This window comes from Buteo buteo, chromosome 3 (assembly GCF_964188355.1).
Source record: "Buteo buteo chromosome 3, bButBut1.hap1.1, whole genome shotgun sequence".
Lineage (NCBI taxonomy): Eukaryota > Metazoa > Chordata > Aves > Accipitriformes > Accipitridae > Buteo > Buteo buteo.
In genome coordinates this window covers 39,242,219-39,258,796 of record NC_134173.1, presented here as the reverse complement: position 1 = coordinate 39,258,796, position 16,578 = coordinate 39,242,219, and the positions used below count along the sequence as shown (strand labels likewise).

At 39.2% G+C, this 16,578-nt stretch overlaps 1 protein-coding gene across 1 annotated transcript; it reads left to right on the top strand.

Annotated features, from left to right (window-relative positions):
- Positions 1-178: 178 nt before the first annotated feature.
- GGH (gamma-glutamyl hydrolase) lies at positions 179-15,622 on the top strand. The gene is made up of 9 exons (XM_075023358.1): positions 179-355; positions 864-978; positions 2,254-2,304; positions 5,473-5,557; positions 8,703-8,841; positions 9,731-9,837; positions 9,942-10,032; positions 11,308-11,445; positions 13,539-15,622. The coding sequence occupies exons 1-9, from the start codon at positions 220-222 to the stop codon at positions 13,658-13,660; spliced, it is 984 nt and encodes a 327-aa protein (XP_074879459.1). The 5' UTR covers positions 179-219; the 3' UTR covers positions 13,661-15,622.
- The last annotated feature ends 956 nt before the right edge of the window (positions 15,623-16,578 follow it).

Below are 16,578 nucleotides of genomic sequence, written 5' to 3'. Positions count from 1 at the left end.
TCTGTCACTCTTTAGTGCTACAAGGAGGACCGAGAAGGGGCCTGGGCGGGACCGAGGCCGCCCCCGCCGCCGGGCACAGGCCGCGGGCGGGGGCTGCCCCGCCGCCGGAACTACCTTTCCCAGCGTGCCCCGCGGCGGCAGGCGGGGCGGGCCGGGCGCAGTGCGGCGCGGGGCCGGGCGCTGAGCGGCCGCTTCTGACGGGCGGCGGGCGGCGTGAGCATGGGGCGCCTCGCAGGCCTTCCTCCCCTCCCGGCCGCCGCCACCCTCCTCCTCCTCCTCCTGCTCCGCTGCGCCGTCGCAGCCTCCCTCGTGCTGCGCGGCCGCCTGGCGAAGGGCAACGAGAGACCCATCATTGGTAAGGGGCGGCGGCGGGGGGACACGCAGCTGCCGGCGGCCGCTCCGCGGGGGGTTACCGGCCGGCCCAGCGCGACACGGCGGCCGAGGGCTGCCCCGCACCCTGCCTTCGCCGTCCTGGGGCAGGGAACGGCTCCTGCGACCGACATGGAAGCCCTGCCGGTTTCCGTGCGGAGCGAAAGGCCTCCCGGAGCGCAGGTTTGGTTAGAGCTTCTATAGACAGCGTTACTCTGTCCATACTTCGTTTAAAAATCTTAGTAACTTAGGAGAAGTTGTAGTACTAAACAGTTAAGGCAGGGGAGCTAATTCTTAGTCAGATAACGTGTGTTTATTTGGTAGATTGTGGCTAGGCATCGTCGTTGGTGCCCCGTTGTCTCGTGTTTATCATTCTTTCAGGCAGTAAATGTAACGCTGTAACCTGGCATTTAGGAAATTGGAGTTTAATTTTTCTTTCGGTGCGTAGCATTTGCTATTTATATAGTGCTAATTTTCTTCCTTGGACCCCTCAGGGATATTGTCGCAGGAATGTCACTTCAAGAAGTTCCACAAATTTGGAAGTTCCTATATTGCGGCTTCATATGTGAAGTTTTTGGAATCTGCCGGTGCCCGAGTTGTGCCAATAAGGTAGGTTTTTATATCTTTACAAGTGGGTAATAATTGTTTAACGTAGAAGTATCATCTTAGAGGCACAGAAAGCAGTTGTGCTGCTTTTCTGGGTGTTTAGAGGTCCTCAAAGACTATTTGAAGATGCCACAGTTTTAGAAATCAGAATAAAACCAGACTGGAACATGTAATTTTTAATATTTCTTCTTATGATAATAACCGTTCTTTGAAAAATATTATTTTTTTACCTGTAAAATTACCCTCCATAGTGTGCATCAGTGTTTTTTGAGGTTAGCTATATTCAGTCTAATGCGTAGTGACCCACAAACACACATAGCTATCTAGATACATACATACATGCTATCTTTTGTCACATTCTGTAGTCCTAGAATTCAAGTAATGGAGGAAGGCTATCAGTACTCCTTGAAGAAACCAAAGTCCAGTTCTGCTCAAACTATGGGTCACTGACTCCATGTGTTCTTGTATTTTGTTGTTGGCTAAAAAGTAGCAGAGTAACTAACAGAACTGACAATGCTTCATAGCCACCAGTTAGCTATAAAATAGTAAATGCGCTGAAATCAGATGTTGAAATGGTAATTGTCAGAACTTAAAAACGATACCAATGCAGCTGCAGAAAATCACAATAGGATGTATCTACACAGTCCAATAAGGGCACTAGTTAAGTGCCTGAATTAGAAGCCAGTGTTCCTTACATAGCTGGTGGAGCTTTCAGAATGTTTGCTGACCAGAAGCTTCACCAGTGAATGGAGGCTTCTGATTCTGGCAAGTAAATTAGATGCAGCCAAGCTGGACTTTTTGAATATACCCAGTGTATCAGTTCTGCATCAGTATAGCTGTCATACTGATTTGCTGACGTTCTGCTGATGCTGAGGTCTTTCTCATCTTTCTACCTCTCAACTATATCTTTGCTGAAGAATGGGTGTGACCCACTGTTTGCAGCTCTGCCCTTCTTAGAGTCAGCTGGAAACCGGAGTTGCCGGTCTGCAGGAAATAATCACCATGCCGTTCATGTAAATGTTCAATTTAACGAGTGTCTGCAAAGGGGTCTCAGAGTACTAATCCTGAATGGTACCTGACAGGGCCCTATTTTCAATCTTGTGGACTGAGCCGTTTCAAGTGAATTGTTTCATTTGGTTTGGATCTATTTTATTCTGTTTAAAGCGTGCTTTCTACATATTTCCTGTGTCTCATGTTTCCATTCAATAACAATGATATTTTTGTCCTTAAATATGTATATTTCATGTGTGTTCTGTAACTATTTTCTTGGTGTTCCAGATTAAATCTTTCCGATGAAGAATATGATAAAATATTCCACTCTATTAATGGGTAAGTTTTGAGCACTGGTTTTCTGTTGAAAGATGTGATAGTTCTGGTTTTGAGCTCTGCTGTATGGCCAAGAACACTGCCTTTCTACTCTCTTGGGAGGTTGTGCTGAGCACTGCAGACATGTAAATATGCCCTAAGATGGAGAACGCACTATTTCATCCGATGTCGGTCTGCTGCCTTTCCTTCCTTGAGGAGCACATGTCAGATAATCTCCAACAGTACCAAGGCTCATCTTGGCATTCTCCTGTGCTTGCCTGTAGGCAGACAGAAGTGACATTATAGTACTTAACAATTTTACAAGTGAAATAGACCACTTCCTCTTTGTTAATTTTTTCCTCTTCCTTATTTGAGTGATCACCTTAATTTTGCTATTTAATAGCACTTGCTGGGTGTTTCATCCCTGTTTCTACCTTTTCTTTCCTCTTCCAGTCCTCTCTGTATCTCCTCTGTCAAAGTTTCTGATTTCCAGTCTCTTCTACCCTTTTTCTCTTTGGGTGCTTTCTCTCTTGCTACTTGAATGGCCCATCTTGCCTGTTCTGATTCTGTGGCTTAGGTCTTTGTTAGATAAACTTTTCAGCTGACCTATGGCAACTGTTTGCCAGAAGAAATGTGTTCTTCCTACATTTTAAATGTGGGATAATGTGATCTAATTTAACACATTTTAATTGTGGACTAAGCAAAGTCAAAACCTTTTATGTTTGCCTTGTGCTAAAAGTGTGCTTTAGAAGAGTTAAATCAGCTGATGCTATGCTTCACAGGCTTGATTGTGTGGGAGCCCATAGCATGTGATTGGGCTAATTGTAGTCATGAGATGAGCATCTTAAACCATGAATATTTTTGTTAAGCTTATGCATATACTAGAATGTTAATCAACACGTGTAGAACTTGCAGATTTAGACCTGTGGCTGTCTGGGGAGAGCATTGTCCTCTTATGCTCCACAGCATGCCCTGTACACAAAGGCTTTACAGTCTTGTGGTATAACCAAGTATAAGACAGTGATACTTTCTCCCCTGTGGCTCATGTTGGATACAAACTGAATCATTTCATGACTTTCTCATGGTTGCCAGCCTGTCTTTGGTTGCCAGGACTTTAACCAATGGGGTCTCCCACTCTTTCTACCTCACCGCCTACCTCAATGCAGAAGAGGGTGTTAGGCAAGTAGATCCAGTTCCCTTATCCTTCTGTCTTTGCAGTGACTGGCAGTTGGGTCTGTGCTATATAGGTGGGTAAGGATGGTTTATATTTCCTCTTGTTGCTCTCCGATGTCAGCTAATGGCTTCCACAGTATAGCTGTGTGTAAAAAACAAGATCTCTGGAGGGAAGGACTTTCCATTCTGTGGAAACTTAGAATAAGAAGAAGATATATTGATCTTCCATGTTGTGAGGCCTTAGCTCCAGGTGCTTTGCAGTTGGAAATTATTTCTTATTAAATGCCACCTTCTTGAAATAATGAAATTTATGGTAGTAGAGACAGAATTTTATGAATATAGCAATGTACTCCTGAGATAGCCTTTGAAATTCACAGTGAACATCATCAGCTCTAATCAGAGCTACTGGAATACAGGTCGTTGCGTTTCAATCTGTTTATGACAATGTCAAGCCATTACCATTGCTACTTAATGGGTTACTTCCTTTTTGCATTAGCAGAAATGACAATTGTTTTTCCTAATTAGTATTGGCCAGTTTGGGGGTTGAACAAAAGGAACAGGTGGAGTGAATTTTCTACCACTTCCAAGTAAGGATCGCCTTATTTGTCTGACTAGATCTCTGTAGAAATCTATAATCTGGCCTGTTTTGAAAATACCTTCAGCTGTATTCGTTTTCTATATTGGCACTGGAGAGTAATCGGACTTAAATTTTTGTGAATACTGCTCCTCTTTTCCACCAACTACTTGGTGGCTTTTGCATGATCCTGTGCATCATTCACCTTACAATAAACCTGGTCACAAGGGTTTAAATGCACACTCGCTCTGCAAATGCTTGGGATCATTTGAGATGTTAGTTGTTTCTAGCTGCTTGTTAGTATCTCGCTGATACAGGTTGATGTTTCCAGAGCACAGAAACGTAAAGGAAATCCTTCAGCCATTTTGGTAAAAAATTGGCAACTGAAGGATGCGGCTTGAGTAAATCTAGTTGGGGTTTTGCTGCAGTGGATTAGGGAGCGCTCACACATTCAGTTCTGCTGGTTCTGTGAGTACTGTTCCAGTTACACCCAGGAGAGAGTTCCTTTATTTCATGTTACTGTCTCTGATGGTACTTGATTACTTTCCATGTCATCACGTGTACATGTGAAATCTCTGCTAGACTGTACTGAGTTGCTGAGTTGTCTTCTTTTGTACCGAGTCTCCTTTTTTTTTTTTTTTTTTTTGTGGTGGAAAAAGATTGTGCACTTTCTTTGAAATTGTCTCTGAGATTGCTTTGTTTTCTTTGGCTATATTAGATCCTGAGTGACCAAAGGTTACAGCCAAACATACTTTTTTTTTCCCTTTTAATGGGAACTTTTTGATCTGCATTGTCTGCAATAAGAAGGTCACTCTGCTAGGGCCACAATTCTTCCTTACTGAAATGTAACAGGATGAATTAAGATTGAGGCCAGGATTTTAAAGTGGTAGGGAGAGCCAGGTAAGAGTCAGGACAGGATCTGGCGGAGTCATGGCATGCAACCCTTTTGTTTACCAGCTGAAATCTTTGTGCTATTTTGTGTATATTCTGTTTACTCTGCTCTTCCATACGTTGCACTAGGCTTGGTCACTACTTTGTGATAGTAACCATTCTTCAGTAGAAGAACACTGAGATTCAGGATATGATTCAGTTGAAGACTAAGACACCTCAACTTAGCTGTCTGTCTGTGCGCTAGCTGTCTAAACTCATAATTAATGGAGTGCTAGGCAGTACAGCCAGTGGAGCCTACAAGGCTGTTCAACCTACCAACCAGTTAGGTGTCTGCTCTAGAAAACCTCTTCGAGTCTCCATTGACTTTTCTGGCTAGATCCCTGCTGTCCATAATGGAAGCTTAGATGCCTGTCTACAGATTCCTGAAATGTAGGTGTCTTGACCTAGACCTGAATCCTACCCTTAAAACCACTATCAGACCTTTCTCTGTGTACATTGTCCAGGTTTTAGTTTGATCACCGTTGCTAATCAGATTCTTGGATGTTGCCTTTCAGGGTACTTTTTCCAGGAGGTGGTGTGGATCTTAAGACTTCAGAATATTCCAGGGTTGCTAAGATATTTTACCACAAGGCATTAGAGGTAATTACTAAGGAATGGTCTGTTCTTGTTATTGTCACTGTTCAGAGATCAAAATGACAGGGAGGCTTGTATTTTCATAGTTTTTCCATTGGCATCCAGTGTGTTAACTGTAAGCCAATAAGTAGTAGCTCATTGTTGGCTTCTGCATTAAAAAAATCATTTAATAGCTTAAGATTCAGACTTCTGACACCCTCTCCTATTATATGTTGTGTCATGGTCTTAAACTCCCAAGTTCTTCAGGTGAGAACAGTTATCATTTATCCATTATACCTAGGGCTTTATGGCTGTGTGGAACTTGCAATAAAGTACCAGTAATGCCTTCCAAAAGTGCAGAGTATCCATTGACATTAATTGTTGAACAAAGATATACATATGTAATCATTTGTAGAAGTCTTATGACTAAAGTTTAGACTCAGAAGGAATGATAGAGAGACTCTCAAATAAACCCATTTACAATAATAAAACATTAAGGCCTCCCTTCACATGTGTGTTACAGCTAGTGAAACACCTTTATTCTTACTTATCTATGAGTAGATTTAAATACATCTTTGGAGGTGCAGATGATGGATCTCCATTAGCATGTTATACCATTTTACCTATTTCTTTGCATTGGTAACTGTAAATATAGCAGAATTTTGAAGTAGACACTAGCTTAACTTATAACACAAAAAAAGGTGGGAAGAATACTTGAAAAGTTGTATTAATTATTTTTAAATATTTATATGATCATTAGCTTTATTAAGAAAAGATTAAATTTCTGGGAAAGCTGTTTCTTTCAAAGAACATCAGGAAGGCTCTGAATCCTTATTGAAGATTTAATTCTCTTAGAGCATAAGAGGTGGGGTTTTTTTCAGATACTAATCAACACATTTTGAAGTAAAATTTGCATTGTGGGAATGAAGATTGATAGAGCTTTATATACAATCCTTATGATTTGTTAAGGATCTTCTGTATTCACATTGAATAAAAATGTAAATTTTCTTTCTTTTTCCTCTTTACTGACTTCTTTTATTTTCAGCTAACGTTGATTAAAATTGTCACGGAAGTCATACTTTTGCAAACTTTGCCCAATTCTAGAGCCAGTTATGAGTAGTGCTTAAACCATTGCCATGGTAGAAGCACTCACTGGCAGTGAGGAATTCCTCTTCTACCCTTACTGCCAGCTTTCCAATAGCAGGCAAAGAAAGTGCAAGCAGTGGCATTCATAGGACCAGTTAGCTGTCTGCAGTTCAGTAATTAAGTTTCCTACTCTTCGATCCTCATGGCACCAGTGGTGGTGTTCTTTTGTCTGTCTTTATTTGTGGTGATTGTTAGTCACCTTAAACCTGAATCTTGCAAAGACTATCTCATTTTTTTGTAAGACGATTAATCTCATCTGTCTCTTTGAAACTGCTCACTGTGTTAAGTGCTGCCTGTGTCTTGCTATTCAGTATTGGGGTGACGGTTTCTTGTGGTTTGCACTGCTATTATGAAATTCTGTTGACATTTCACAATGATTAACTGAATTGCTTATGTCATAATTTTGTGGTTGGAGAGGCAGGTTTATTTGATGTGTACTTCAGGTGAGTGAAAGGCAGAAAACAATTTTTGGTTCGTCATAGGTAACACTTATTATTAAGTTAGGGGTTTTTCTGTGCTATTTGTGATGCTTGTGTGTTTTGATTTTCATCTTTTGAGACTTAACACTATAAAATTTTGGCAATTTTACTAATGTAAGGTGAGCTACAATACTCAAGAGTGTATTACCAGGTACAGAATTGACTGAATTTTATGGATTTTTTTAAAGTGTATGAGGGCTCCTTTTCCCTTCATTTTCAAATGTTCACAATGAGAAATTACTTGGTCTGTCTCTGCTTTAATATGAATAGAAGATGCAAAATGCTAATCCCCATCCAAGTCAATAGAATTTTACTAGGTAGGCAAAAACCTAAATGGAATACTGTTTTCTAGCTTTTAAAGTATTTTTTAAAATGTGATGTCTTGGGTGTTGTTTAATATATTCTTAGCCTCCAGGCTAATGTTTATTAAAAAAAAAAAGGGGTGGGGGCACAAAACATTTACAGTTCAGTTGTAATTGTTCTTAAACTGTAGCCCGTTTTTTTGCCATTAGTGGTTTTATTCCTCACTTACATGAAGAAAAGACAGTGGAGTTGCAAGTTCTGTGTCTCTAGCCATGCATGATGGTGGTCATGAAAACTCTGCAGAACTATTAGCCTTCTTTCTGTAAATCTTCCATGTTTTGCTCTGAGAAGTAGTAGTTATATGGGCCCTTATTATAATACCACCAGTAATGCAGGAGGGTAACATTTTTATTTTAAGCCTGTCGTTTCAGCTTTCTCAAAAATGGCTTTTGAGCAGCAGCTCTTTGTGTGTGTGTGCACAACTTAAAAATGTTTACAAACAAGTTAAGGAAGACTACACAGATTTCACAGAAACAGGAGTTCTGAAACACCCCAGTCTCTAATATGCACTTAGTATCAGGAATAAACCATACAAAAAAGCAAATTTCCACTGTGTATATATACAGTGGGCTTAGTTAAGTGACAGGAAGGTAGCTGTATTCTCTTTTTGATTTCCTTTTCCCCTTTTTGCTTCTTCTCTTGTTTTTGCACTTATTCCCAAGCTAGTAATAGGATTTATGTTTTCTTAATACAGATGGGTGGGCACAGGCATACAAACATTGCAGAGGGCCCTTGGTGTGTGATCATAATGCACTTCATATAAAAGTATGACTTGTAATGAATAGGGTTTCCCTCAAAATGGTGACAAATTGGTTTGTGTCCCTTCTTATGATTGCCTTTTTTATAGAAATGTTGCCATTTTGTGGTTTCTCTATAGGCTACTCTCAATATTACTTATTGGTAGAACAGAACAGTGAAATTAATATCAGCATTAGGCTCAGTTTACAGCTTCAATGGACATGTGTATATCCCCTAGCCTTCATATTTTAGGAGGAAAACTAAGGGAGTGTGTGTATTTCAATTGTAATTGAACTGTTACAATTCCTCTGGTTGCAATTTGTACTACTGTAGTAGTTTTTTCTCACCTACACGAGAGAAAGCGAAAAGAGTAGGAAGTTCTCTTCAGTCTTCCTTCTGTAAATCTTCAGTACTTTTTCCTTATGTTGTTGCTTTTTATTTTGAAGGCTAACGATAAAGGAGATTATTTCCCAGTATGGGGAACGTGTCTTGGACACGAAGAGCTTACATATCTCACAAGTGGCGAAGTTTTACTTGTTAATACCAAGACACAGGGTTCTGCACTCCCTCTGAACTTTACCTCAGGTGAATAATCCGTTACATCTCATGTCTGAGTTTTCTGAGAGGTGTTGTGTTTTGTTCGTGATAAATATGCAGGGGTGAATGTTTGGGAGGTTTCTGATGATTATTCTGTTAAATTCTTTCTTATTAGGTTGCCATGACTGTTTTTATAAAGTCAGTGCAACTTTATCACTTCTAAAGAGATGTGAGCACAAGCCATTTGAAACCAACAGCAGTCAGCAAAAACCACAGTTGTGGCTCTTTGAGTCATTTGATAATTTGGACCTACAAAAATAATGTGGGTTTAGGTCCCTTTTTGTTACTGAGCTGAACAAATTTAATGGGTCCAAAACCTATCAAACTCGGAGAGCAGGTAAATTTTTAATTTTTTTTTTAAATTTTTCAAATTGCATCTTTCCTAATGATGAATATTAGCTTTGCTGTCCTACTTGTACAGTACTGAAATCGGAGAGATCCCTTAAGGTAGAGCTGTGCCACTTGGCAGCAGTGGTAAAATGTGACCTCTGTTGATACTTTATCCTTTAATTTGTGAGTAATCCATCTGCGGACCATGTAGCATTCACAAATACTGTCATTTGTCCTCACTGTGAATGGAAAAGTGACTGAAACGAGTGGCAAAGAATGATGCTTATTTTAGTGAGAACTTAAGTAGCAAAGTTGGGTCCTCTCTGGGACAAGACTGAAGGACAGTGGTAACAGCATATTGGAAATCTGTTGTAGTTATTTCACTGATTTTCCTTGCAGCGTATTCTAAAATCATAAAGTTATACCACAGAAAAAAAGTTTACTTTAATGCAGTATTTTATTAAATTTGTCTTATGTTCAGTATTAGTCCATCTGTTAGCAGCTTGGGTAATGGACAACATCCTTTCTTCATTTTTCTTTGTAATAGCTGCAAAAGACAGTAGATTATTCAAGAATTTCCCTGATGATGTATTACATGCATTTGCTACTGAGCCGTTGACATCAAACTTTCATATGTGGAGCCTCTCCATGAAGGTATTTGATCATTTTATTTCCTAAACACAAATGCATTTGCTCTGTTAAAACTAGAAATAAATGAGCAAATAACACCTCTTTTTTTACCCCCCTCCTTATCACAGAATTTCACAAAGAATGAAAAGCTTCGTAATTTCTATAATGTTCTGACCACTAACACCATTGAAGAAGTGGAGTTTATATCTACCATGGAAGGTAGGGAAATGAATTTCCATTGTAAACTGTGACTGTAACAAACTAGTTCTTTAGAGGTGTTGTGACACTGATGTTAATTTGAACTGCAAGCTTGCTGTTAGAATAGCAGGGTGAGCATCAGCCCTGTCAGTGCCCTGGCTGTAAAGAACATACTCCATTTGTGGGGATATTTTGAGTACATGCCTGTGAGCCTAATTACTTCTCTCACCTGCTGTTCCCCTTCCAGATATGCTGTTACACTTTAGCACTGGAATATTTGAGTACTGTGATGTGAAGTCTACAGCACTCGTCCTGTAGTAGTTTAATCCCTTCACAGTGCGATGTGCCTCTGCTGCACCTTGCTTTCTGTCTGCTTATGCTTGCATTCCTGTGATGCTCTGTATCTGTTTCCTGTATGGGAAGAACAATTCAGGGTACCGAGGTAACAGCAACATCCCTCATTACTTTAGCAGCAATACTGGTAATTGCCCTCCTCCAAAACCCTTTTGTGTTACTCATCTTGTGTCGCGTATGTTTTGCACTAGGCTTGCTCAGCTTAAGAAACAAGTTAGCTCTTTAGGGAGTGGTTTATCTTGATCAGTGCACTACTAGCAGCTCTACCGTAAGGCCCAGCTGTCGGCCCATGGGATTCTTCTGTAGGGCATACTGGCTGTCCTCCAGAAGCAAAGAATAGCAGTTTGATCAGAAAACCTAATTAGGCTAATGACAGACATCTCCCATGCCTGCAAGCGGTTTATCACAGAGCAGTCATCAGCTGCTGTGCTGCTATTCTCTGTAAGAGAGTTAAGGACTGGCTTCTCCCTGTGTGTATTGGGCCTGGCACAGAGCAGATAGGAGCTGCCTCTGGATTGACTAGGCCTTCAAGGAGATCCTAAGACTTGGGTCTGTCCCGCAGAACTGCAAGGGATACCCTGTGTGGCTGTGAATATTGTATGTTGAGCGATGCTGGCAGTAGGTAGGAAGTTTTGAGACTGGTACACTTGTAACGTTATTTTTGTGTGTGTGTGTGTATGTATATAAAAATTCTGAAATGAATAATCAAAAAAGCATTGTACAAAAATCTTGCATGGAACGAGACTTTTCTTTTACAATATACATTTTTTTTCCTTCAGTTCTACTGTGACTTTAACAGAGTTTCAACTTGTTGTTTAAGCTTTTGTGAAACTGTTAAGTGAGGTATTTTTGTAGCTTATCCTTTGAGTTTCTTTTGCAGTAAGACTAAGCACATAATTATTAAGGCATAGACCTTGCTTACGTGCTTTGTGTTTGTTGCAGCATACAAATACCCAATTTATGGTGTCCAGTGGCATCCAGAGAAAAATCCTTTTGAGTGGAAGAATTCACCAGGCATTCCACATTCCCCATCAGCTATAAGAGCAGCGTATTATATAGCTGACTTCTTTATTAATGAAGGTAAAAAGTTTATTATCTATAAATGTCGGTTTTTAGAGTGAAGCATTAGTGAAAATCTTTGAAGATGACAGACCTCTTTTTCAGCTGTCAAAGTTCAGTACCTCTTACTGCTTTCTGAGAAGATTACTCTGCAAGCTTTGTAGGCTTATAAAAAACCAAGGACTACTAGAAATAGAATGGCTTAGTAAAAGTGACATCAAAAGGCCAGGAATTCCACAAACTCTTTTCAGTAGATTGGCTCAAAAGCATTGTTTGTACTGTGACTTTACCATTTCGAATGATCACTGTAGCATTTTAGCCTCCCTTGCACAAAGACAGTGAAATGAAAAAATTACTCCATAATTCCAGAGGTTTCTTCAGTTCCAAACTGAGTTACAGTTATTCAATGTATTCTCAGTTTTGCTTGCAGAATATATGCACCAAGATTATAAATACTGCTTGGGCAGTATACAGATGTGTCAAAGGGGTACACTATGGTGTCCAACAGTTACATACTATAGACAGCACAAGAAGTTTTTGAATTTTACAGAGCTTCTAATATGTTTGGTTATACCCTAAGAAGCTGGAAGTAACTAGTGTGTAAAATTTTGATAATTTATGACACTTCTGGTCTATTTGCTATAAATAAGCAGGATATAAATAAAAGAGTATTTGAAAGGATCAAACTTACTTTATTCCTTTATTTATACTTACTAAACCATTCTGCTGAAATAATCATTTTCATATTTTAAATTGACTATTTGTGAAATTGTCTTACCTGATCTATTGGGACTGTGAGGAACATAATCGACAACCTAACTGAGTTTGGTCTCTAGATTTGCTCTCTAACCAAAAGAGTCACCTAATTGGAGAAAACACACAGCGGCTTAAAGAAATGCAACTTGTACTGACCTGGTCAGTGAGAGTGTAGAAATGAGAGTTGTGCTTTGTGCAAGTTCAGGGCTCTTTTTTGCATAATGTAGTCCTACTCCCCTTTGCGAAAAGGTAGCAAAATCCTGTAAAATTCCTTGTCAGTATACATAAGTTTTTATTTTAAGAATTTTGATAGGGTAGTTACGGGAGACTAAGACAAAAATAAAGAGAAAAATAGGAGAAAGTATAGTATGAGTCTGTTTTTTCTTTTGTAGTCATAAGACTACAATGCAGCATGTTCTCTAGTTTTGTTTGCTACGTTCTCTAGTATCTGTCTGCACAGTGTCTTATTGGCAGAGGTAAGCTTGCTCAGGCCATTATCCAAATGAATGTGGCAAAATAAGTGCCAGCTCTGTTTATAAGTCCTATTCAGACACAGTGCATGTGAGTTCTTTTATATATGTATACACATATAATGAGCTTGTGCATAGTACCACACAGATATTTCGCTAGCTTTTGGATCTGTTGACCTTCAATTCTAGTAGAGCAGACTTGTGTCAGCCAGTTGTATGTGTCTACCCCATCTCATATACCAAATCACTTCATTACCTCCCCGGTCTGTGTACAGCTGCTCCTGCCAAGTACTTCGTATCATGATGTGGCAATGAGTAACTGATGTTTTCAGCTAATGTAAGGCAGAATGTCTTCCTTAACTTTGAAAATAAACCACGGGGTGAAAAAAGTAAACTATTTTCAGCTGGCAAAAATAAACCCATCTATGATCACTTAATAACTAAACCATTCTACTGAAATATCATTTTCAGATCCATCTGTCGTTAATGTTAACTTGTGTAGAATTGCCAACATGATAAACCAGACAATGATTCAGTTTTCATTGTCCTCACCAGCACAGTCCATGCTAACACTGCAGCCTTTGGTAGGCTGATATGCTGATGCATTTTTTTCAGTATTACAAGTACTAGTATCTGTGGTATATACTGCCAGTACATCATGGATAAATATTTTTGTACAGTCTTGGCTTTAATAATTAAATTTCTCCCTCCCCAGTAATAAAATGTGCTGTAACCAACTTTCTGAAGATGTATCTTCACAGTTTTTCCTATACAAGTTACTGTAATTCCATTTGCTGTTTTGTTGCACAGAATAACTTACTTTGCCAAGAAAGACACTGGCAAGGAGGGTAACAGTAAAGTGATCTATACTTTTACAATGTTTTACAGCCCGGAAGAGCCTGCACCGTTTCCCCAGTGAAGACGAGGAAACAAAAGAATTGATTTATAATTATACTCCAATTTATACAGGAACGTTTTCTTCATTTCAGCAAATCTATTTTTTTGATTGAGTATAGTGTCAAAGGTGCAGTGTTACTATTTATAAATGGAATTATTTGCCAGCATTGTGTAATTAAGCTGATAAAGTGCACTGCACGTGACAGAAAGCCAGAACAGTTCTCTTCCTTTACAATGATTTATCCTGTGTTTCTTCTGCACTGTTGGACCATTAATATAAAAATTTACATTCAATAACATAATAATTTTCTTGGATCACACTTTAAGGCAAGCTACAGAAAAATGCCTTTTTCTTCCAGGGAAGAGGTCTTGATTATGCTTATAAACTTGGAAGTAATCACATTTAGTACAAGGAAGAACGCTGTATTCATGTATTTTAAAATATGAGAGTTATCTTTATAAAATGTTGTGGACTATGGTAACACTAGAGGCTTAGATACACTGCTTAGTAAAATCCTATCCTTTTCAAATGATCTAACAAATGAGACTCTTGGGTTTGTTATAAATATGTGTATGTAACCAAGTTCTTGACAGGGACTATTTTGTCATTTGAAAAATTGACCAAAATAGTAAGGAGGCATGTTAGTAAGGAGACATTTTTGCCTGAAAAGCACATGTTATATCCTATTTGTGAAACTGTTTCTCTTGTACATTCAGCATTGTTTGGAGTGCTTATACCTTGCGAAGTCTACATAAATATGAGGATGCAGTGTAAACTAGGCATTGCAAATATCAGGTAAAATAAGTAGGTTTGGAGGGCATAGTTAAGTTTTGATTCCACTCGCTGTTCTTTTCAAATTCAGTTTTATATATCCTCCAAGAATTTGAGAGTTACTGGAGTCAGCAGACAGATACAAGATACAGACATCTGTTTCTTTGTATTTAAAAGAATGTAAACCTTATTTTTTCTTACATAATCTGATTTTTCCTGTAGCTACTGGATAGAATTCTCGCTTTGAGTCAAGAGGTAGTTTGCCATTAACTTAAAGACAGTAGTTTCTTTCTGCCTTTTGGATAGTTTAATGCAGCTAGAATTCAAACAGCAGATGAGTGTATATGAGAAACCTATTAATGTTGGCATAATGTGATAATAGCAGTTGGATTCAATACACTGTGATACCTTTTTTCTTTTTCTTTGCTTTGCTGCACACTTAGTGAAAATTTTGTTCAGTGGTTTTGTGTGGTGTCCAAAAAGGAACTAAGATGAGACAATCAACTATAACTCTCCTCTATTGCACAGCTTCCAAACTCTGTTAACATCAACAGGGATCTGGAGTTTATGAAGAATTCAGGTTTATACCTCAGCTCTGTTTTGTAGCACCCTATACTCTCAAGCACTGTATTTGAAGAAAGCTGGTATGTTTCTCAGGTTTTTCAAGTAAAAGACTCTCTAACTTGTTCTTTATCATGAAACAACTGTGTAAGAGAATGTGAAATTGCATTAGTTAAAAAACTGTAAGGACACATTAACTGTGACTACCAGGAAGACACTGCCAGGTAATTACAAGCTTAAACATGTGAATATTGCAGATTATTTCTACCTTTGTCAGATCAGCCAAATTCAGGAATGGAACTTGTTTTAAATATAGGTGACTTTATTATATTAACTATATTAGCTGACTCCTGAGTAGAACCAAGTGTAAAAAGAGGATTATGCTCTACAGTTGCATGTAAGTGTAGCAGCTAAGGTACTCACAAACCAAGTCCAGTCATGTACTTCTTGTTCAGACTGAGTTCTTTGGAATAGCTCTAAGAATTTGCCTAAGTAAGGAGGGCAGGATTTAGCCTTAAAACCAGGGATCAATCTTGCAAGTGAAAAGTCTGCTAATTGCAATGGTAGTAATTAGTTCCTAAGTGTGTAACTGTAAGCAATATTGGGTGTAATATGATGAGAGCAGTGGATTTATTGTGAATTTGTATGTGTCTTTCCTTGATACCATTTATCTTGTAAAGCCTTATTTGTTGGTATCCATGATTTTCCTATGATACATGAAATAAACATTTATTCAAGCAGATGTGTGGTTTTGTTCTCTTTAAGATACCATGGATAAAGCATTAACAGTCATTGTCTTTTTATTTCCATCCGTGACAGTCATGAATCAGGAGGCTACTGTAACCTGCGTCTGCTTGGTATGGTCATGTCAGCAAGTCAGGGTCAGGATCAGTGAGATCCATGGTCCAGCACAGACATCCCTACAGCACAGCTCAGGCAGGGACCTATGCCCAGGGCCTGAGCTTAAATGTGTTTTAATGCAGCTGCTGCATCAAGGGGGCAGAAGCTTTCAACAAGGCTGCCCACAGCTCTTTCTGGTGCAGCCTTTCACAGCAGGCTCATTCCAGGTGCATAGTGTCAGAGCTTGCTTGCACAGTGGCAGACAGACCCCTGCAAAGGTGGGAGGGGGTTGCAGAGCTGGTGGGGGTGCTCTCAGAGCTGTAAGCAAAGCAACTGCTCTCTGCAGTGTTCAGTGAAATGAGAACTTCTGTCTGTTCCTTATAAAACCTGACATCTTCTATCAAGTTCTCCTCCAGTCAGAAGCAAACTATAGGAACCCAGAATTGGCTAGCACTCACCAAATAGAGGGTTTAAAAATTTGTTTTAACGAAGTTTCAGTAGACCTTCTCTTTGCTCTACATGATTTACAATATGTTTTTTTGTTGCTCAGGCAGAACTTCTAACATAGCTTTTAGGATTAATGCTGGAGAGAGAAGAAAAGGAGCCTGTGGCCATACTCTCAGCTTATTCAGGGTATGGCTTATGAGCCTAATCATCTTGCTGCTGTGTGGGAAAAACATCCATTGATCAGGAAGGTAACCCTGTGTGTCTTGCAAATTATATTAAATCATCTTTAAGAAAAGTTTGAAGTGGTTTTCTCTTTGTACTATTCTGCTTTTACCACCAGATGGCCTACAAGAACCAGTATTTCATGGAATTTTGTAATCGGGTGTGGTGGTGTCTCAAAGTGACATGTTG

Coding starts and splice junctions, on each gene's coding strand:
- GGH (XM_075023358.1), top strand. CDS start 220: ATGGGGCGCCTCGCAGGCCTTCCTCCCCTCCCGGCCGCCGCCACCCTC. Junction 979..2,253: donor GCCCGAGTTGTGCCAATAAG/GTAGGTTTTTAT, acceptor TTGGTGTTCCAG/ATTAAATCTTTCCGATGAAG. Junction 11,446..13,538: donor TGACTTCTTTATTAATGAAG/GTAAAAAGTTTA, acceptor AATGTTTTACAG/CCCGGAAGAGCCTGCACCGT.